Below are 24,009 nucleotides of genomic sequence, written 5' to 3'. Positions count from 1 at the left end.
AATAATAAATATGAACCTGATTTTTTTTATCACTTCAAAATATTTATATCTGCACATTTCCTTGGAGCCTGTAAATAGTTATTAATTTCTGATTTCTATGAAACAGTAAATGTTTTTTTATGTAAATAGACGGCATTTATATCGATTACATAGTAATAATTATAATTAAAATATAATACAATAGTAATAATTATTTCAAATTATATTACAAAAATTATGTTAAATATTATTTAAATAATTTTTTAATATTACATAAAAAATTGTTAATAAAATCGAGACAAGACAATACAAGACGAGATTTTTGCTACCAATATTCACTCAAGACCAAGACGAGATTTAAATTTTTCAAAATTTTCACTATCAATACAATATTTTTACGAATATTGTCTTGGGTCTTGTGCAACCCTATCCTTATCGATCCTCCTGATGTTGGGAAAGACAAAATGACGCTCGTGTCGCTAAATGAAAAGCACCTTGATTGTTTTTCCGAGGTATCCCGATTGTTATTTCTGCGCGGGTACTCGAGATACTGCGTTACTTTGACCCTGCGATAAGTCGGTTACTCGCTAAATGAGGATACGCAAAAGAGGGAAGATGAATGACACGCGCGTTATCGACCAAGATAACGAATAAAGGCGAGGTTTAGCGGAGCGTATTGTGTCTAATCTCTTAATTATCATACGCATCCGCTTGTGTTCGACACAAGCGACGACGATACCTTTTCCACTGGTGCGAATAGGTGTGTGTCATCAGACGTAGACGTATCACGCTGATCGTCTCGCGAGGAGCGTAACCGGAACTTATTTATACGAGGGGGAAGAGGAGGGAAGAGGGCGATTGTTTCCGGCTCTTTGAAAAATTTCATATTCAAGTATCTCTTATGATGATCCTTTCTTCAGGGTGCGAACGTCAGTCAGATTACGCGTCAAGTTTGATGTTTAATTTTAAACGGAAATGTGAATCATCGCGAATATTATTTCAGACGATCCGACGAAATCTCGGGTTCTCCTCGCGATTTGCCGGGGGAAATTGCAGTTCTCTCGACTAAATATAATGTAACGCTCGGTCGCACTTGTGCGTTTGTTACATAAAATGTGAGAAAGAGAGACTGAGAGAGAAATATAATATTGAGATTGGGGAGATTTTTTTCAGATTTTTCAGATCGAGAGAGAGAGAGAGAGAGAGAGAGAGAGAGAGAGAGAGAGAGAGAGAGAGAGAGAGAAAGAGAAAGAGAGAGAGAGATAATGAGAACTGTTCCGTGAAATCGTCATGATGTTTTAAGTCACGTTTGAGCAAAATGACAGCTACGTCGAATACTTGAAATTAAAATTATATTTATATTTATATTAAAAATTATTAAAATTATATTTATATTTATATTAAAATTGTATTTATATTAAAATTATATTAAAATTATATTTATATTATATTTATATTAAAATTATATATTATATTTTTATAAAATTTGTATAAAATTATTTATTAAAATTATTTCACAGATTCTACGATGTTCTACTAACTAATGTTACCAGCTGGATCTTGTCGAAGTCCTCACGATATTTTAGGTCTGAATAATTTTGCTTAAAGATTCTTGTTAAATTTCTTGCTAATCAATGGTTGGATGATCACTTTTTTCGAGCTTTAGCTAAAAACGTTAACCTATCGCTTGTGAACGATCTTCAGCAAAGGTTAAAAAATTGAATGACGAGATTAATATCGACGGCGATATACGAGCAATCGATATACCACTTTCAGAGTCGAGTCAGGGGGATCGAGAGGGGGTAGTAAAACGGCGAAAAGTTGGTTGCAGACGGAAGTAACGTATAAATATGCGTGATTTTCCTTGGAACGCGAAGCGAGGAGGGAATTAGAAAGTCTCGTCAAGTATGTACGATTTTTGGAATGTTTCGCGGCCCAACGATTGCATTTGAGCGAACCTTAAGAAGTCGATTTTACGGTGAAACCTTTTCTCTTTCTCGTGACCGACTTTGAATGGCATTGTCCGTCCAAGAGAGAAAGAGAGAGAGAGCTGTTCCGTGAAACAAATCGTCATGATGTTTTAAGTCACGTTTGCGCAAAATGACAGCTACGTCGAATACTTGAAATTAAAATTATATTTATATATTATATTTATATTAAAATTATATTAAAATAATATTTATATTAAAATTATATTAAAATAATATTTATATTAAAATTATATTAAAATAATATTTATATTTATATTAAAATTATATTTATATTTATATTATATTTATATTATATTATATTTATATTAAAATTATATATTATATTTTTATAAAATCTATATAAAATTATTTATAAATTATTTTTAAAATAAAATATTAATATATATAAAATAAATATATATAAATATATATAAATATGTATAAAATATAAATATATAACATATATAAAATAAAATATTAATATATACAAAATATAAAAAATTTATAAAATATTAATATCAAATATTCGACAGTTGCAAATATTTCTTACAAACAGAGCATCGAATAAAATTATCAATATTTAAATATATCGATTGCAGATATGTATATCTTCATGATTGTATCTTGATTTAAAAAAAATAGAGCAATATTAAAAAATTATAAAATTTACAAACAAAAATCAGATTTTACTTTTGAGAGACTCACGTAGCACGAGATATCGCAAACATTAAGCTATATAAGCGATTAAAAGTACGTCTATAGACTATATATAACTATACCGCATCATATACTGTATAAAAGTTCGATGGCTCTCTGAGAAGATAATTGTTTGTCGGCGCAACATTTTCCAAGCGGCGGTCTATCGATATCTAAAATCTTGAGCCGCGAGCAGGCGAGGGCGAGTATCGATCCTGGCAAGTCTCGGTTGCCGTCCCTAGCCCGCGATTATCCGCTCTCTCGAGCTCTGAAAGCGCGAGTAAGAGTCATCGATCCTCGTCCTCGTCGTGCATGCAACGTTTATCGGTTGCATCTCGGCATCGCCAGCTTCGCCCGAGGATCCGTTCAGACGGACTCGCTCGGGGAAACTCGCTGTCGCCTTCGAAGAGGAATTAACGAGCTCTCTCTGGCAGTCTAGGGCGAGAAGAAGCTTCCTCCTCGTCGTCGTCGTCGATGTCGAGGTTGTTGTTGGCAGCAGTGACATCAGTGACCTACTTGCCGTGCCTCGACCCTCCTCTCTCTCTCTCTCTCTCTCTTTCTCTGGCGGCATCGATTCGCATCGAAATTATTCTTCTCGAGCCGATTATTGTTCGCGCCATCCCCTGTCGAAGTTGCTCCCCTCGCGAACGCTCGAATATTTGATAATATTTTATAAATTTTTTATATTTTATATATACTAATATTTTATTTTAAAAAATAATTTATAAATAATTTTATATAGATTTTATATAGAATTTAATAATAATTTTATATAGAATTTTATAAAAAATATAATGTACAGGGTATCCCAAAAGTCCCGATCGAATATTTCATAAACTATGTACTTTAGAAAGAAATGTTTCAGACAAAAGTTGTATGGCTTGAAAGGGGCCATCAGATAGTGACAATGATTTGACATGGGAGAATCATTTGAAAGTCACGTGAAAATTATCGTCAATTTCTTAAATGGAACCCCCTATTTTTTATTACATATTCGTGTAGCTTATCTCGAGAGCTTTCCAAAACACTATAATAAAGTATTTCTTCATTGAGTACTTTTCGAGTTATGAGACTTGAAATCATTTCTTAATTTTACATAAACCGTAAAATATCTTGTTAAATATTTATTTTTCGATTATCTTACTTTAATAATTTTATGTACAAAGTAATGAGAGGAATCAATTGGTGTAAAGAAAACACATAGTTGTTTAAAAAAAAAAAATATGTAATTGTTAATTGCAAATCACATATTTTTTTCTTAAAAACAACTATGTTTTTTCTTTACACCAATTGATTCCTCCCATTATTTTATACATAAAATTATTAAGGTAAGATAATCGAAAAATGAATATTTCACAAGATATTTTATGGTTTATGTAAAATTAAGAAATGATTTCAAGCCTCATAACTCGAAAAGTACTCAATGAAGAAATACTTTATTATAGTGTTTTGGAAAGCTTTCGAGATAAGCTACACGAATATGTAATTAAAAATAGGGGGTTCCATTTAAGAAATTGACGGTGATCTTCACGTGACATTCAAATGACTCTCCCATGTCAAATCATTGCCACTATCTGATGGCCCCCTTCAAGCCATACAACTTTTGTCTGAAACATTTCTTTCTAAAGTGCATAGTTTATGAAATATTCGACCGGTCCGGGACTTTTGGGACACCCTGTATAATTATAATATAAATATAATATAAATATAAATATAATATAAATATAAATATAATTTTAATATAATTTTAATATAAATATAAATATAATTTTAATATGATTTTAATATAAATATAAATATAATTTTAATTTCAAGTATCCGACGTGGCTGTTATTTTGCGCAAACGTGACTTAAAACATCATGACGATTTGTTTCACGGAACAGCTCTCTTTCTCTCTCTCTCTTTCTCTAGCGGCATCGATTCGCATCGAAATTATTCTTCCGAGGAGATTATTGTTCGCGCCATCCCCCGTCGAAGTTGCTCCCCTCGCGAGCGCTCCTCTTGAAAACGGAGGCCCCACGTGTTTTAATATACGTGCGCATTTCTCGCAGGCCACTCGCAATAAAGGTGCCTTTGTGCGCTCGAGGGATTTTTCAATTTCCTTCATCGCGCACTGAATTAATTTCCCTCGCTTCTCTTCCCTTTTTTCTTCGATATAAAGTCGAGGTGTTTGGAAACGAAGGACGAATCGGAATTGGAGATGCCTGACCAAGAATAGTCTCTCGAGTCTCTTGCTACAAGATGTATGTCGATATCTCTAACAAGGCATTGGCAGGCGACAGCCGCATTTCTGCAACGTAAATCGCTCTAGGCGCAGCAAAGGAGCGCCTATTACGTATTTATCTGTTGGAAACAATGACCTCATCGTGACGAGTGTTAACATGAATTATTTACGATCACGTGTGAAAAAAATTCCTTTGTTTCTGAGCTGCAACAAATAACGTTCAAGCATATTCTATTCCTCCACGATTAGAAAAATATTTAAAAAAAAAGAAATACGACAATGTGATTTTAATAATCAATCAATTTAATAAGGTTGTGTTCATCAAAAATAGTAATAAATAAATTTAAGAATAAAAAAATAGTAAGAAATAAATTGAAAAATAAAAAATAATAATAAATAAATTTAAAAGTGAGAAATAGTAAGAAATAAATTGAAAAATAAAAAATAGTAATAAATAAATTGAAAAATAAAAAATAGTAAATAACAAATAAATTTAAGAATAATTAATTTCTAACTGTTGCTTCAACTAATAATAATTAGTCGAAAATATTTCGTCAAAGTTTACAATTTTTTTTCTTAGCGAAAATTTTGAATTTCGATCGATCTTTAATTCCACGAGACCCACGAGGAAATTTGCAAATTTTAATTCGCGCAATTTTCCCTCGTTACACCCAATTACTGTGATATTTAAACAAGGTCGATCGGGTCGATTTAACAAAATTGCACCGAGGGAAGCAGGGAGGCGAGAAACCGCGGTGGATCGTCGTAATTTCGTCGATCGATAATTACAAGGGTAAGCTAAAGATAATTAGGATCATCGCGGCTGGAAGCTCAAACGGATCGCGTATCTCTCCCTATCTGTTCGCGGTGCCATCAATCGAGCGTTTGCTCGCTCGTCCTCGGCCGAGCTCCGTCGTTTCTCTCGCAGAATCGCTTTTACGGACGCTTCCGTCGCTGACCCTTTAGGGAGAAAGAGGGGAGAGAGGGGGAGGGAGGGGATGAGGGAGAGACTGGAAGGAGAGAGGGGAAGGAGAGAGAGAGAGAGAGGGGCTATCTCTCCGTCTCTTTTTTTTTTTCGCTCCCTCTCTGTTCTTCTCGGTTGACGTTACAGGAAAACGACGCTGCGCGCGCGCGCGCACGCGCATTCCATGTGTTCCATGTGGTCAACCTGATTACAAGAGAGGCCCCGCCGATGTAACTGCCGCGCAAACGTCACGGATGCAGGGCCGGATGATTCTCGGCGAGGGCTCGAATCGCTTCCCTGACCTCCTCGAGCCGATCCATAAATCTCACCCCTTCCCCTCCCCCCCTTCGTTATCACGCGACGTGCATGTTTTACTCGGTTTTTTTTTGTGTGTGTGTTTTTTTTTATTCGAAACTCGAGAGAGACTCGCGCTAAGATTATATCTCCGATAGGACATTTCCCGATTTTTTTCCAGATTTTTCGTTAATATTTTTTTTCACATCATTAATCGTGGAATAATAGATACCCAGCAAAGGCCAAATAACAGTTATATAATTGTTAGCTATAATTTCCCACTCAAAATATAATTGTTATATAACACATAACAGTTATATAACAGTTATATTGTTGAGTAGGAAATTATAACAGTTATATAACTGTTACTTGGTGTTTGCTGGGTACATATCGAGTATCGAATATTGCGAGGATAAGGGAAGAATGATAAGTCGTGATATCTGAAGCTGCGCGGATTTCAATCCGCTCCTGTTTGAAGCAGGCTGATGGTGCGAGAAGAGAAAGAGAGAGAGAGAGAGGGAAGGGGGAGGAAGGGGGGAAGAGAGAGAAGGGACGCGGCTGGTGAAAGCGAGAGATGCACTTTAATAGCGAATACGTGTAAAACGTGGCCTATGCAGTCAATTTGACGATTCCAATATTGCCTATAGTAACCGCGGGCAATGTAAACCAATAACAATCCCCTATATCGTCGCGTTCGAGCGTTCGATTAAAACTGCGACGTAAAAGCATCTGGATTAAAGATCCAACCGCTCGCAAAAGCTGGGATATCCAGATTACGTTTCAGATCCCTATCCCAAGAGTTGTAAACTCTTCGCGTATCCTTCAATTCCCTCGAGAAAGAATCCCGAGATGAGCCCCTCGTATCTCACAATCAGTCAAGTCTCCAATGTAATCCAATTAAAGCGCCTTTAAATGTCGAGTGATCAGCTGATCTGCTTCTCTCGTTCCTCCCTCTCAATCTCTAGAATAGGTTTCCCGAATACTCAATTGCTACCCCCATACAGCAAAGACCATTATTGTTACACTGCAGCAATATTGCCACAATATTGCTGCAATGTAACAACAATGGTCTTTGCTGCATGGGATAGCAATTGCCCATGCAGCAAAGACCATTGTTGTTACATTGCAGCAATATTGTGGCAATATTGCTGCAATGTAACAATGGTCTTTGCTGTATGGAGGTAGCAATTGAAGTATTCGATAGTCTTTGCTGCCTGGACACGATACAAACTTATTATCGAAGGCAAGAACCACCATCGAACTCTGCGAGGAACCGCGAAGACCCGAGGAAGAGGCAAAAGAAGGGTCCGATTCTTCATCAGGGCAAGGAAAGAGGCGTCAAGAATTGCTACGTGTTTTTTTTTTTCGCTTCCTCTATTTTTTAAGCAGCCTCTGTGCGGTCGCCGGAAAATATCGATCGCGTGGATACGCGTCATTTAGATACTCCCAGCTGCGTGTAGGTGTGTGTGTGTGTGTTTATACATGTGCGTGTAGCGCATGTGTTCGGTCGCCCCGCGCATCCCTCAAACGAACGCGACGCACCTACGACTAGGTTCCACGCCGTTGAATAAACGTTCCGTTTCTCGGTCGCTCTCACTTCTTCCACCCCCTCCCTCTCCCCCGACCCCATCTTCTCCCACCACCCCTCGGGGGTTCCGCGTCGTCACCGCGTCCTCCACCCCTGTCTTCCGCGCCGCTCCTTCCCAACCCTTCTTCCCCTACCCCTCCCACCCGTCCTACCGTTCCCACCCCTCTCCCCTGCCCCCTTTCGCGCGTGCTGGTATACAACGGCGTGCAGTGAGCCGTACACAAAGGCCTGATTGCCGGACACCCGGTGAAATATGCCAGTCCCCGCCAATAACCGGTATCTCTCGCTGCCCTCTCTTCATTTTTGCGCTGTCTTCGCGCTGCGGGTTCACGAAGCGGCGGGGAGGAGAGCCGGGGAGAAAAGTCACGGAGAGCAGTAAGGGTGAGAAGGAGGGAGGGGATGGGAAGAGGCAAACAGGACGGAGCTGGAAGTGTATCGAGATGCGAGAGACAATGGATGCCACGCAAGAGATCGAGGAAGAGCATTCGTTTGATCAGTTTCAACCCCCTCCCCTCCCTCGGGGTGGAAGAGATTTGCCCGTAATTCGCGATGTGACGTAAAATGAATAAATGGCGCGTCGATTGCGGAAATGATGTCACTTTGGGGCAAAATCGCCCGGAGATGTATAGGTGTCCGAGAGCAACTTTTATGTAAATCATCAATGGGGTTCAAGCCACTGTGAATCGAATGACGTAAATTATACCCGCGCATGCGCGCGGATACGTTTTATTCAACGAGATGAATATTCGAATGGATGAGAGGAGGTATTTTTCTGCGGATGCTCGCTTATTTAGGTATTTTTTAAACGCCTTTCATTATACAGTTGCGTCGATCGAAGATAAGCGGGTAGGGTAGGGTAGGGTAGGGTAAGGTTAGGTGAGGTTAGGTGAGACTCTAGGGCACCGATGCGAGGTTGTTACCAACATTACCGCGAGAAAATCGCGTCGCCTCGTAAATTCACGCCTAAAGATCATGCAGCTTCTCTCATATTTTTTAAAATCTTATTGTTAAATAAAAACGTTATTTAAAATCCTAAACTAACCTAACCTAACCTAAAAAATATGTAAAATCCTTCACAAAAATAGGTGAAAAATATAATTCTAAAATTTGTCAATACCCGTACAGCATAGAATATTGTAGCAATATTATTAATATTGTTGTAACATTGCAATATTGCCGCAATATTGCTGCAATTTTTTGCGCTGTATGGCTGAAGAATAACGAGAAACGAAAGTAAACTCGCGTACACAGGGTCTAAGGATTTCTCGCGGTCTCCAGCAGTTCTCCAAGTTGACATAGAATGTAATTATCGGAGGGGGGAATACATCGGCGGGTATAACATCAGGCCTAGTTTCATACTCTCGAGGTTTACGCGGTAGTCACGCGGCGCATTTCGGAATGCAATATAGAGACCCGGCTGGGAACCGCGCATAATGGGCGATAGCAGTGATTGCAGCGGGAATCGAGTAGCTGGCTATTCGAGAGCCGCAAGTAGTTGGGTACCGGGAGTCGAGGAGACTCGAGATATGCCATCCGCCACGTCCATTCTAGCTATACACATGCCTATCGCCATGTTTGCGAGGAATCTCCATCCTTCTCAGCTATATTAATTAAAATGTACACGTATAAATTTCCTCATGTCAGAAAGGAACTATCTATGAGCCTTGTAGCTTACAAAACTCTGAAGCCAGCAGGTTTCTTCTAAATATTCAGTTTTTAGATACTTTGTTTCGTTTTGTCAAAATCAGCTGATTTCGAGAAAAAACACATATGATCGATGGTAAAAGATGCGTCGTGGAAAGAAAATTTATAGGAATCTAATCTGGGGTTATTTTCACCCCAGTCTACGAGAGATTGTCCATCTTTATAAAACACCCGGTATACGAAGAAAGAGGGAGAAAGTTGTATTTTTTCGGAGCCCCCGTTGTATCGTATCCTCAATTGAGCTATTATAGCGATTCTAACTCGATGTTCCTGATGTAATAGAAATGCGAATCGGGCTTTTCGCAACAATCCCCTTTTTCGTACTTTCACGACGGTCGATATGCGTCGGTTTCAGCGGCTCGTTCAGCCAGTCGCTGAAAGATGGCCGCGTTTCCATGCGTGCGACGCGCGCATAGACGTCCCACAACACATGTCTGTCCTTCTCTCTCTCTCTTTTTCTCTCCTACCTTCTTCCTCCTTTACCCCTTGCGTCCCTCCTCGTCCATGAGACAGACTCGTGTCTCCAATTCTAGAATCGCATCTCGTTCCTGAGATTTATAAAAAAAACATTTATCCGTCGAACTCTCCCTGCACCAGAGAACATATGTCCTTCGACATTCTTGTTTATTTTTCAGCAAAAGTTGCAGCGATACTTTTTTTATTTTGCCTTAATAAAATTCAGTTTTAGATTTTTTTTTTCATATTAAGTTTTTCAAAATTTTTATTGATGTCAAATTTGATAGGTTCGCTTTTTAGAATTGAATGAACCATTTATTTATTTATCTATCGATTTTGATAAGAGGGAAAACATTTTTCAATTTTATTTCTGATTATTTCAACTATTTTCAACTGTCTTTCTTTAAATCATTAATTAATCGCAATTATAAAATTTCTTATATATTTTTGATATCGTCCATGTATGAATAATCTTAACTATAATTAATTTGAAAAAAGCAAACTCGATCATATTCAATTCTGTTACAAGAATACTTTAGGGGAAAAAATCAACTTTGACTTTTGAGCATTTTTAAACTCGACGACGGATCATTACTTTTGACCCTTAGCATTTTTGTTTACATATCAAGGTGCATGTTTGATGAGAGAAGGGCCTTGCATCGTGGACAGAGATTCTTCTTCAGTCATAGCAACCTGGCATTGCGGTTCTGCGGATTAATCAGTTAGGAATGCCAGATCACGGCGAGGAAGGACCGGAGCAAGGAGCGAGTAAATTGGACACGGAGTAGATCGATCTACGATCGCATTTTAAATCGCCGTAGGGACGATTTACAATTGGCGACAAAATTCCATGTATAATTTCCTACGCCATTCGCGAGAAATCCCGAATTGTTTATAAAATAGACTAAAAGGTAGATGCTATTTTTTTGACGGAAAATCACAAGTCCTTTACTTAAAAGTAAAACGACAGAGAGACGATGGCATTCGCTCCATTGGAAACTGATGTTTGTTCGATATCGCGCGAGCGAATCGCGGGGACTAACGGGTGTCCCAGAAGAACGGAGGGAGGGAGAAGGAGACGACGACCTGGCATTGTGTGCGCCTTCACTATTACATCCAAGGTTACCCCCGACGAGACCCAAGTTCTCTCTTTTTCTCTCTCTCTCTCTCTCTCTCTCTGCCTCTCGGTCCACCTTGTCTTTCGCTCTCGAGCATCAACCCTGCTTATCCGCGACACGGAATCATGTTTCAAACGTATCTCGATAACGTACAAGGTGTCGCGCATCTGATGACACCGAATTGACGTTTAATCGCAAATCAGGAATCGCACGAGAATGGATATACACGGAAATTAAGCAACGATAAGATAAGATAAGGATTACACGTCGGCCGGAAAATTTATGCAACACTCCAAGAACAAGTGTATCGATCGCCCCAAACAAATGATGTAATCGGTATTTTTCCGATCGGGGTATCATGCACTCTCTCACTTTGACAGGCAGCTTAATCTCTCCTAGATTATTCCATATTTATGATTTCATCTTCTTCAACAAGTGGAACTTAATTCGATATTTATATCCGTTTTCCGACTACACTTAACGTTCATTCTTGATTAAGGTCTCAAGGGTTATCAGCGTGGGCGGAAAAACGGAGGCAGGAAATGCTCTACGCAACCGCCAAGATTTTTTTTTAATTGTTATAACAAATAATAAACTAATTTATTCAATATAAATTTATATAACAGAGTTTATTTATTATCTACAATATTAATTATTTAATTTAATCGAGAGTTTAATTTATATAATATAAATTTATATATCAGAGTTTATTATTTACCGTATTAATTATTTAATTTGATCGAGAATTTAATTTTATATAATTTGAAAATCCATCCCAATTATGTCAAATTTAAAAAATAAAGAAAGAGAAAGAAAAGGAAAGAGAAAGAGAGAGAGAGAGAGAGAGAGAGAGAGAGAGAGAGAGAGAGAGAGAGAGAGAGAGAGAGAGAGAGAGAGTGCAAATTTTTCACTTTGACAGAAAATTATTTACAATATTAATTATTTAATTTAATCGAGAGTTTAATTATATAATATAAATTTATACATCAGAGTTTATTATTTACCGTATTAATTATTTAATTTGATCGAGAATTTAATTTTATATAATTTAAAAATCCATCCCAATTATGTCAAATTTAAAAAATAAAGAGAGAGAAAGAAAAGGAAAGAGAGAGAGAGAAAGAGAGCGCGAATTTTTCACTTTGACAGAAAGACGGATGGCGTGGAAGTAAAGGGGGAGGGGGCGGAGGGGGCGCGAGAGATTGCGCGGGAAAATTTTCGCCGGATGAGAAACGAGCTAAAAACAGAGATCGGCATCCTTCTTCCGTCTGTTTTACACACATAAGTACACACGCGTGTTCATTATATTGCTGCACGTGATCGTCCGGCCCGTTAGACACGCGCGACGCAATAAACGTGTGCGATCCTCACGTGAGCGCGACGAAGCGTGTCGATAAAAATACACCCACACCTGATACGTGAAGTACAAATTTTTTTATTTTTTTATTTTATTTTATTTTTTTTTTTAGTGTGATATACACGTGTAATATTGATTAATTCGTCGCGCGCGATAAGCAAATTGTCCTCCACGTTTCCGTTAAGCTTGTAGCTTAACAGGCGGTTTAATTTATGAGACAATTACGAATTGAAGTAACCGCGATGACACGGCTGCGCAAATAACAGCGCATTTAAATTTTCGAAGTGACCTCGGAAGCTCGTTTTTGAAAAAAGAAATTTGACAATCGATGGATTTTTATATTATACAATTAAATTCCCTATATTAAATTAAATAATTTTGATAACAAATAATAAATTAATCCATGTAATATAAATTTATACGTCAGAGCTTCTTATTTATCATAATTATTGATTATTTAATTTAATATTTAATTTATTTAATATTTTATTATTTAATTTATTTAATATTTTATTACTTAATTTATTATTTATTAATTATTAAATTTAATCGACAATTTAATTTTATATAATATAAAAATCCATCCCAATTATGTCAAATTTAAAAAATAAAAAATATATATATATATAAAAAGGTAATGAATTTTTTATATCGTATAATTTTATCAGAAAAAAATTAAACGTCTCTCATCGAATGACCGCCTGTACTAATATCGGACTGCGCTAAATCGATGTAATAACCGTGTCGTGCACGTATATTATGACTTTATTTTCTTTCTTACCCGCTTCTTGCGCCTTCTCGCACTCGGGAAAGATCCGCTTTACTCTACATTGCGTGCCACAAGATTCTCGAACACCTCGGGAATTTAAATCGCCGCGCGAGCGATAAGTTAATCGCGACAATCATTGATTACTTTTACAGGTGAGCAGCAATGTCGAATTTATAAATGCGAACGAAACTTGTAATACCTCTATGCTTTGAGAAACTAACTTTGCATATGATATTATGTAGAATTAGATTGTGTGTGTGTGTGTGTTAATTGACATGCAGAATTAGCTTCCATTGTGATTTTAAATATAAACGTGACGTTATACTTGTCATCATTCTTTTCTATTTGCTGTGATACAAATCAGAAGATATTTGAAATTGGATGAGATATTTTCGAATATTTGACAGTTAATAATTTTCTAAATAATATTAGTCCAAATTTTTTTTTAGACCTACTATTTCCACAACATTCTATAAAAAATGCGTTGAAAATAAACTAAAATAAATTATTTGATAAATTATTAAAAATAAATTAATTATTTTGTAATAAATAAAAATAAATTATTTTATTGACGAATAAAATAAAATAAAAAAAAAAACAGTGCATGCGTAGTAAAATCCAGAATCTTGAGAAGAATAATATGTGGTTAAGAGATACAAAATAATCGAGAGATAAGTAAATTCTTAATCGATGCCCCTCCTCCCAATGTCGGGGGAGGGTCAGATCCATCGACAAATAGGCGTTATCGTTGAAGGGTGAATGCACGAGGGCACGGCACGTTTTTTCCGTTATCGCGGACCCATGAATATGTTTATAAATGCGTTCGCATGTAAAGTGTTTATTATCGCAACAAGGCCGTTTTAATATCGCGTGTTATTATTCCGATTCCGCGCGAAAATATCGCATGCGTGTACGTTTCATCGCTCTTTCTCGTCGCGCAATCATCGATTACAATACACCCCCCCTCCCCCTCCCCCACCTGTTTTCCGATATGGAACAATTTAACAGATAAATTTAACAAATATTTAACAAATAAAATATTTAAAAATAAAATATTTAACAAATAAATATTACATCAGATACACATATTTGGATTGTTGTGGAAAGTTAATCGTCTGTCAACTCGTTACGAAAATATGATCGATCCGAGAGAGAGAGAGAGGGGGGAGAGAGAGAGAAACAAGAGGAGGAGGAGAAGAAAGAGGAGGAGAGATAAATATTAATTTCGCAAAACGCTTGCCAGAGAAATCGCGTTTTCAGATACGACTTACTATTCGGCACGAATCCGTCTGATGTCAGAATCGCACGTGCCATTAATACGCGCTGACGTCATCCCGCAGAAACGCACCGGATCCTTGCGATATTCAAACGCGAGGAAACGAAAGTACACCTCTCACCTTTATAGCATGTAAGGCAATAAAAAAAGTATCGCATGTCTTACATCAAATCTTCATTTGAGATTCTCGAATTACGTTTTAAATTCGATCAATTTTGTAATTTTGATTTAATTTCTTTTCCGATCAATTGGTAATTTTTCGTTGAATGGAACTTAATTAATTAATTAAATTCTTTTACGTTTAAATAAATATGTAATAAAATAATATTGTAATTAAATTGTAAATTATACATGTAATTTATGTAACATTTATATAATGTTACAGTTCGCAATTTTCAAGGGAGATTATATTAATAAAAATAAAAAATGCGTGAAATAAAGAATTAACAAGAGAGAAAGATATTTGAAATGTTAATAACTTCTAGATTATTAATGATCTTATTAAAGCGAGTAAATATTAATACAAAAAATATTACGACTCCCTAATAAAAAAGATACACGTCAAATATAAATATTGCTTTAATTGTAAATATCAAACGTACTGTTTCATTAAAACGCAATGTGTCTAATAATAAAACCCGGACTAGGATGTTTCCACAACTCGGATCACTGATAACACGTGTTTGTTTGCATTAACGCATACATACTGATATCATAACGAATACAATGTTACATCCGTCTCGTTCGAGTCCCCCTTAATCAAGATGGGACATTATTAATCCTCGTGCATACAAGTTACGATAGCATCTAACAGCTTAAATTGAGCTTGAATTAAACTTGTTTGAACGTCTTAAATTTGCCCCCAAATAATTCCTTTATTCTTAATTACTTTATTCGATTTCTTAAATACTTACTCGATCACTTCACTGAGAAAAAAATCTGGTTACATTAATTAGAATTCTGATGGATTCAACCAGTATGTCTGTTGGAAAATGAACGAACCAGAATTCTTGTAGGAATTGCCAGATGAATCTGATTAATTTCTTTCTGTTAAATTTACCAAATTTCCTGGTTAATAATACTAAACTCGCCAGCAAGTCGTCTGAAATTTTTTCCATCTAATCTCAAAGGACTGTTAAATATTCTGAATTCCAACAAGATTATTGGATAAACTCAATCCAGATTATTGAATAAATTATTTTAAATTCAGTTTATTAGAAATTAAAATGATAAACAGTGATGCAAGAAGAGGATGCAGCTCAAACACACACAATCAGAGAGAGAGAGCGTCCTCTTTCTGGCACTACTACTCGTAAGAGAAAAAAATATACTTTGGATTTAACGTTAATACTAGTTCTTTATATACATTTCATGGCAAATATTGAATTCGAGTTAAGTTAAGAGGCAAGCAAAGAAATTAATGTAACAAGAAATTTTATAGATCCAACCAGAAAATACTAAGCAAATCCTTATAGTAAAATCTATTAAATGTTCTAGTTATCAAAAATCGAGTCTTATCATGATAACTAGAAATTCTTGTGCGAACTATAACATTATATAAATATTATATAAATGTTATATAAATTACATGTATAATTTACAATCTAATTACATATTATTTTATTACATATTTATTTAAACGTAAAAGAATTTAATTAATTAATTAAGTTTGATTTAACCAAAATGCCTTCAATCATATACGTCTTGTTGGTACAATCAAACGATTTTTCTCAGTGCTCGATCAAGTATCTCGATCGCTATCTTTAATCTTTCGAAATCAATTCCACCTACGAAAATCTTTAATTGCATCGATTGTTGGCCAATCGCTCGATAAATCGCGTATCATCTCGTTAACGTCCGATAAACGACCAATATTTCGAGGGGCGAGGGGATGATGGACGATGACAATCGACCGATGGAAGAGGCTCCTTGTGCAACGTCGTGATTTCGCACGACATCGTGACCTGGCGATGATGCGACAACGGTCAATGATCCGCAAAAATTGCACGTTCACCGTCCTACCTTGGTTCGATTGCGCGAGAGAGAGACAGGTAAATGTGAAGCGCCGATCTTTGCTCGGGAAAAGTGACTTTGACAGAAACGTCATCGTCGAGCGAAGACCCTATTCGAACGTTGGTCGTGATTTTTTTCACTTTCGGCGTCGATTACATCACGAATTCTAAATTAAATATATAAATTAGAAATTAAATAAATAATTTCTAAATTAAATAAATAAATTAGAAATTAAATAAATAATTTTTATATTAAATAAATAAATTAGAAATTAAATCAATAATTTCTAAATTAAATAAATAAATTAGAAATTAAATAAATAATTTCTGAATTGAATAAATAAATTAGAAATTAAATAAACAATTTCTAAATTAGATAAATAAATTTATAGAGGAGTTAATAATAATATAAAATTAAATACGTAAGTCAGGTCGCTTCCCTTTGACGTTTATCTGTCAATCTTTGCGGAAAAGGAAGATCCTCCCTCCGTCTCTCGCGTCAAACGTCACGTGCCCGTAAAATAATGAGTAGAGGATTGCGAGAAAATAAATTCGCGAAACTTACACGCGACCGCTAGCTAACCGAATCGGCCAATCACGGATCAGGGATCGGATTAACGGGGCCAAAGCGACGCGCGTTGATTGGGATTTGCATGACTCATGAATTATGCACGGTGCCGGGTTTAAAAGTCAATCGCGCCGCAATTAGGATCCACACGGCGGCGATGACGGAGAGAATGCAGCCTATCGATCGCCCGCCGAAACCCGGCCCGGGTTAAGGTTAAAGGGGGGAAACGCGATGCCCTTCGCGGCCACCTCTTCTTCGAGCGCTGCTGCTGATGTCGAAATGCTAGAGACTGAGACAGAGATCGTGTCGTCTCACTTAACTCATTTAATTTGACTTTTATGTATTTAATTTTATATTATAATTAACTCCTCTATAAATTTATTTATTTAGTTTAGAAATTATTTATTTAATTTCTAATTTATTTATTCAATTTAGAAATTATTGATTTAATTTCTAATTTATTTATTTAATTTAGAAATTATTTATTTAATTTATAAATTATTTATAAAAAATGGAAATAATAAACTATGTCAGAGGAGACTCCGAATAATTCTATTCGCCAAAAAACAGGATTACATGGATGCTTTGATAATAATATTCTCAGCTGGGTTTTCATCTAGTTACATAATAGCAATATAATATTAATGTTATTCTCTTTCTCGTGAGCTGTACAGAAATTGTAAATTCAAAGAGTGTCTAATCTCTGACTTTATGTATTTGTGTGTGTATTGTTCGTTCAGTTCACGCGACTTCCTTTCCTTCGCGGTCGATACGATTTCACCTCGCGACCAACACCATCGCCGGCCACTCGCCCACGCAGAGACGATTTTGCCGTCGATATATCGTATCGCATGAATTTTCTACTTACAAAAAATAAGATACTAATATAACGATCGCGTTATCTCGCGCTCGGATCAATTCCAGAGTCAATTTTAATGAGAGCTCGTCTCCAACTGGCATCTCTGCAGTGCATTATTTTTATAATATACTGGGTGTGTATAAAGTGCGCATCAAGTAGCAATTTTGCACGAAATTCTGCATCTTCTATCCACTTTTAACTTTAATCGTTCTCGCTCGAAATTGATTTCGCTCTATCAAAAATTTCGCGTTTCGAGCCAACTTGGTGTCGCAAAATTTGGTTACGCGACAAATGTGTGCAAATTTCATTGAAACGCGCAATACGCTTCGATTAAAAATATTTCGCTGTTCCGTCTCTCCGGTCCGTTGCGTATGAAAAAAAAAAAACGTAATCGACGTTGCGAAACACAGCTCGCAAATTGACGTTCATAGTACCTGTGAAAGCAGCGCTTACGGGTTCGGATAAACCGATCGATAATTGATTCGTGCATGGATGCACGACGCGTAATAGAATCGGGCAAATCAATAGCGCATTAATCGAACGCACTCGGAGCGATAGCACGAGATCGACCAATTAATTTCCACGCTTTGGCGATGACGAGATCAGTTCCTATCGAAGAATTTAAATTATGAAAATTATCGCGAAGAAATCACGGCGATTTGTTAATAATCATGTCGATCTGGTTAATAATCCAGTCGATCTGGAAAATAATTAATTTAAGAATAACTAATTTTATAATAATTAATTTTAGAATAATTAAGAATATAAGAATAATATGTAATTAATTTTAAGAATAATTAATCTTAATTGATTATTCTTAAACTTAATTATTATTCTTATATTCTTAATTATTCTAAAATTAATTATTATAAAATTATTTATTCTTAAATTTATTATTATTTTAAATTAATTATTTTCCAGATCGACTGGAAGGATGATAAAAAAAAAGGGCGAATCGACATCGTTAGATCAGTCCCTATCGAAGAATTTAAATTATGAAAATTATCGCGAAGAAATCGGCGATTTTTTAATAATCAATTAAAATTAATTATTCTTAAAATTAATTATTATTCTTATATTCTTAATTATTCTAAAATTATTTATTCTTAAATTTACTATTATCTTAAATTAATTATTTTCCAGATCGATTGGAAGGATGGTTAAAAAAAAAAAAAATACGAATCGACATCGTTAGATTCTTCAATGGCGAAGCTAAAACGACGATTACGGCGCGGATAGACAGCGCGCCGTCTTGTTTAATATTTCACTTCCGGCGGCACCGGGGCTCGGAGTAGACCCGGCTCGGGTGCGCGCTGCTTGTCTAAAAATAGGAATATAGATCTGCGCGGATGTAAATCCGGGGTAGGAGTGGATGAGGCGTGAGCGTGGCCAACATTTCGCGGACAAATCTCACGCCGAGCGAAATTCCGCGGCGGAATCGACGGGGAAGGACGGGATTTTTCAGATGTAAATGTTATAATTACGCGTCAAAAATAATTTAAAGAGAATAATTGAAAATCAATTTTTTTTCGAGCCTCAATCACGGGCAAAATTTTTTAAATCGCGTCCGGGAAAATTTAATTTTCTCTCAATTCGTCAAAAAATGTCGTCGGTTTTATTCTATTATTTTTCACGCGTGATTATAATATTTGCATTCGTGTAATATTCCTATATTTTTCGTGAAAAGTAGTCAGTGTCGAGATGACAGATAATTGATATCCTTATTTTTTTTTAATTTCATTATCCACTTTGATTTTTCGCTCTCTAATAAAAGCTCTCTTTGTTATAAATTTGTTATAAATTGTTAGTTATAAATTGTTATAAATTTGTTATAAATCACTATAAATTGTTAAAAATTTGTTATAAATTGTTACAAATTTGTTATAAAATGTTATAAATCGTTACAAATTTGTTACAAATTGTTACAAATTTATTTGACCATAAAAAAGAGCTTTTTTGTTCAAATCATTAAAAGCGTAATGAGAGAAGCATCCTGAATATCGCCGAATTTTTTTCTATCATCATCTGTCATCTCGGGGAAAACATATGTTAAAAAAGCGCTTGAAATTCTTCCTCAAACATACATGTTTCCATGCTAATCCTCCGCACGCTAAAGGGTAAATTTAACGCCGAAGGGGTACGCTTTTGTAGCGGCAAGAAATGCGAGGAAACTTGGCGAGAGAGAAAGAGAGAGAGAGAGAGAAAGAGAAAATAAGAACGAGCGACGACGAGAGGGAAAATAGACGACGAGTACATTTCACGAGAGTTTACGCGAAGGAATCGCGCACTCTCTCGCGAAGAGATCCTGTAAAAGGTGGACAACGGTGAGAGGCCATCGCACGCGTGCGCGGGGGAGGGGGTGGAAGGTGACGGGGGGTGAGAGAGGGGGGGACGGGCAGGGCGAATCGGCAACATGGCCGCCATCATGAGCGAGACGAGCGCCGCCTGGCAAGATTTTTCTATTCCCGCCGTGAAATAATTCCCGATTCCGTCGTTTCCTCTAATCCGCTTAGGTTAGATCCGCGGGATCTCGATTTTCGGACGAGGCTGGAAATGGATCACGTCACTCGAACCGACATCTATCCTCAAACGCTGCGAAGGGAAAGCGATGGCCCGGGATTATTGCGTTTCGGAAAAATAATTCCACTTGAAAATCCGCCCTAATGCGATGTAAAGCCGCCTTAATGTAATCATTCGCGCGCCGCTACTCGATCCTGACGCTAGTTTGTTGACAAGTCTTGATCGGGATGATGGTAAATCTCTGGATAAATACGTATGTTTGAAGACTCGACACATCCGGGATGCTTTTGTACATATTTTGAGTCGCGATGACTTGGTGAAAGATTTGTCCTTGTAGCTGTGGGATTCGAGTCTACCTGTGCTCTTGCAATAAAACAGCTCTTTATACACCAATAAACTGTTATCATTCCCACTGCGGTGGCACTCGTGTTCCTTGCACTTAGCTTCCTCACCTCTCTATCTAGTTAGTCTACCCAAAGAGACTTAAATGCCTCCTCCAGAGAGGCACAGCAGATGGTTTTGTTTTCATTTAGGTCGACTGATACGTTCTACTACTGCCACGAGGGAGGAAACCTTCATTGGACTTGGAATCGACAAGAGGCACCTAAAACCAACTGATGGATAAAACACAATACTTGATTGAACAAATGAATAGAACAAATACAAGGAAGGACACGTCCACTTGTGTTGTCTGGGGGTTGCATGTCGAGAGATACATATCGCGTGGGGTCCTTTCAAGAAGGAAAGAAGGCAGGAAAATGTAACAGACACCAGCAATGTGTACAAGATTTGAAGATTGTTCAGTCCAGACTGTGCAGTCAATGATAGAGGCTCTCCAACGGATTTCCCGTCACGGGATACCCGAGGAAGATGCCGAGAGTCGTCTCCTCAGAAGCCGCCCGAGTCGAGGAGGAAAATGCGAGCATCTCGCGACACCAAGTGCGTGCCTGACCTGCCCTCGCTCATCATCTTACCAGGCATTGTTGCCACCATCCGGGACGAAAAATTGCGTCCACGTCCAGGATTCATCCGCGATATTCCTCGATGACGACGCGACCGAGGCTTTCTCTCCCCCGCTGCTCTTCCTCCCCTTCGTCCTCGGGGGCGAAACTTTTTTTTTGGTTAAGTACGACGGACTCGCTTCTCGGGAGCGATCTCGCGGACACTCGCGCGATTTCCCGGTCCCCGGGGCAGATCGAGGCAGACGGGACGACGAGACTCGCGACCCCGGACACTGTTGTAGACCAGGACGAGGAGCAAAGGATGAGCGACGACGACGATCGTCGTCGTCGCCGACCGAGGGGACGAGCACGTCCCGTCGACGAGGACCTATTCCCGTCGCGTTTCCCTCGCGGAGGGGCTCCTCGCGCACCCGGGTCCGCGAAACCGAGGGACAGTCGCGACTCGCGGGAGCGTCGCTTACCTGAATGTGACAGGAACGCAGAGGCTCGGTTGTATCTTGGATGTAAACACAGGCATTTTTCGACCAAGATGACACTAAGGCAGTCGGAACAGCTGGTGCACGGATACCGCGCGCATCGCGGCCGACGCGGGGGCGTCGCGCGGGCCGATCTCGCGTTATTAAATGCCGCGGGAGACACGGGGATCCGGGATCTCCGCGGAAAACATTAATCGAAAACTGAAGACGGTAGCCATTACTTTTGCGCGAATGTACAAAACAAAGGTTCACATCCACGGACTCGCGAGCGACCGAGCCTCGAACCCAGCTCGCCTTCCGGCGCCTCGGTCGCGCCCCGCGAGATTCGAAAATCTCCCCCACCCCCGGATCCTTCCGCTCTCCCGTCGAGGATTCGGATTCGCTTCTTTTTTCTCGATTAAGAGTAACGCGACGCGAATCCGGGACCCGAGAGATTCGCGCGTTCGATAAAACGACGGGATCACTCGCGAGCCTCCCTCGAAAACTCGAGCCAAAATGACAGGCGCTCAGCTGGCCGAGCCTGCGCGCGGTGCCGACAGATGGCGCGCGGCGCCCGCGCGCCATCTGTCAGAGCGCCGCGCCATCTGGCGGCGCGCGCCGCAAGCGCGATCGCCACGCGCTGCCAACGTTAGGGATGGGCGAGGAGTGAAGCGGGGGGAGACGCGAGGCCGAAGAGCGCCGAGGGGGTTCGGGTTGATTCGGCGCGCGATGTGCGGAGGAAAATCACGACGATCCCGAGGAAAGGAAAAAAGGTCGAGGCGCTTCGTCGAAATTGCCGGAAAAAAAAGCGGAGCGCGTAGGCGTATAATGTTGGCACTATTTGCCGCTTCGCGCGAAACGCGGCGATCGCCGGTCGCCTGTTATTGATTTCCTCGCCCCCTCGTACATGTGTATCCCGTCCAACACCTGTAAACAGTCGCGGAACATCGTCGAGTATCGATGTGATTGATCGCGAGGAGGTATCGCCGATCGGGAATTGCCCTTGTTTCGGCGAGATATGCTGGACCGTTCGAAAGAATCGCGCGAGAGATCCCTGCATGAGGAGAGAAGAGAATGAAATAAAGTCCGGGGCACGGTAGAAAAAATTGGAAAAGATAATAGTGCGTCTAGAAAATCTTAAATTCGCGAATCAACGAGATATGATATTTCGCTGTAGTTGAAGTAATAACTTTTTCATTCTAATATTATTAATTTATTATTATAATAATATTATATTTTTTTTATAATTTAAATATCATAATAGATAATAATATTATTATAATATTTGAATATTATAATAGATTATAATAATATTTACAGCAATTTTGTTTGATGAAAAGTAATTATTTTATACATTTGTCCCAATTTAAATAATAATATAATAATATTTGAATATTATAATAGATTATAATGATATTTATAGCAACTTTGTTTGATGAAAAGTAATTATTTTATACATTTGTTCCATATATAAAATACATTTGTAAAATACATTTGTAAAATACAATTGTACAATTTAAATATGATTTACAAATATATTTTCTTTTTTACTTTATAAGAAACTTTAGCTCATGTAATATAAATAAAATTATCATTTGATTTGTATTTCTACCTCATCTAATACAAGTGAAAATTATCGTCTAACTTGTATTTTTTTGCACATATAGAAATGGCAGACACAGACCCACAGTTCAAACGCCTTTTACTGCCAGCGGAGGAGACTCTGTTTGAGCAATTGTTAAGATTTGGCCTCTATGTCGGCGCAGTGTTCCAAATTATCTGCTTGTTGTCCATAGTGATATATCAGGCAGGTCCATCTGATGGCGTGGCAGCTTTAAAGGTATCATTTTATGATTATATTAGGTTGTTGACTTGATATAATTTGTCGTTCATGCCTTCTATGATAATAATATAATTGTTATAATTGCAGGATGACCCAAGCGACGTAGAATGTTCTGAAAACAGTCCTCAAGTAACGCCAAGAAGACCTCATCGGCCGCGCAAACAAGAGAAGAAGAAGAGGCGTTGAGACATTCTTTGTGCAACGACTAAGCATACTTTAATTTATACTCTAATTTATATGTTTTTACATTTGTATATTTACATTCTATGATCTGAAGCATAATTTGAAGACTGGCCTTTACTCTCAAGAATAATTGCTTCCTTGTTATACATGTCTAAAATATATATAAGTTAGTTGAAAGAAAACATTTTATATAATATTATAATCTCTTAAA

General features: G+C 37.8%; 2 protein-coding genes across 6 annotated transcripts in view; one reads left to right on the top strand and one right to left on the bottom strand.

Annotated features, from left to right (window-relative positions):
* Positions 1-22,019, bottom strand: part of LOC105252212 — a 37,760-nt gene extending 15,741 nt beyond the window's left edge. For 3 of the 4 annotated variants that reach the window (XM_011259505.3, XM_011259509.3, XM_011259508.3), the window contains exon 1: positions 21,779-22,019. The gene's annotated coding sequence lies outside the window, so the exon portion shown is untranslated. Of the gene's footprint in view, positions 1-21,329; positions 21,442-21,778 lie in introns of those variants that run through there. The other variant, XM_011259507.3, reaches the window with a different exon arrangement.
* Positions 22,020-22,463: 444 nt separating this feature from the next.
* On the top strand, positions 22,464-23,973 carry LOC105252211 (protein anon-73B1). Of its 2 annotated transcripts, none has more exons than XM_011259504.3 (3): positions 22,464-22,893; positions 23,440-23,612; positions 23,703-23,973. In XM_011259504.3, the coding sequence occupies exons 2-3, from the start codon at positions 23,442-23,444 to the stop codon at positions 23,799-23,801; spliced, it is 270 nt and encodes an 89-aa protein (XP_011257806.2). In that variant the 5' UTR covers positions 22,464-22,893; positions 23,440-23,441; the 3' UTR covers positions 23,802-23,973. The 2 variants fall into 2 exon arrangements, with proteins under 2 accessions (XP_011257806.2, XP_011257805.2); XM_011259503.3 differs by having other exon boundaries at positions 22,467-22,954; positions 23,703-23,971.
* The last annotated feature ends 36 nt before the right edge of the window (positions 23,974-24,009 follow it).

The sequence above is a fragment of the Camponotus floridanus genome, unplaced genomic scaffold (genome assembly GCF_003227725.1).
Source record: "Camponotus floridanus strain SB8 unplaced genomic scaffold, Cflo_v7.5 scaffold67, whole genome shotgun sequence".
Classification (NCBI taxonomy): Eukaryota; Metazoa; Arthropoda; class Insecta; order Hymenoptera; family Formicidae; genus Camponotus; species Camponotus floridanus.
The sequence above is the reverse complement of the archived record's forward strand: the minus strand, read 5'-3'. Positions and strand labels throughout refer to the sequence as shown.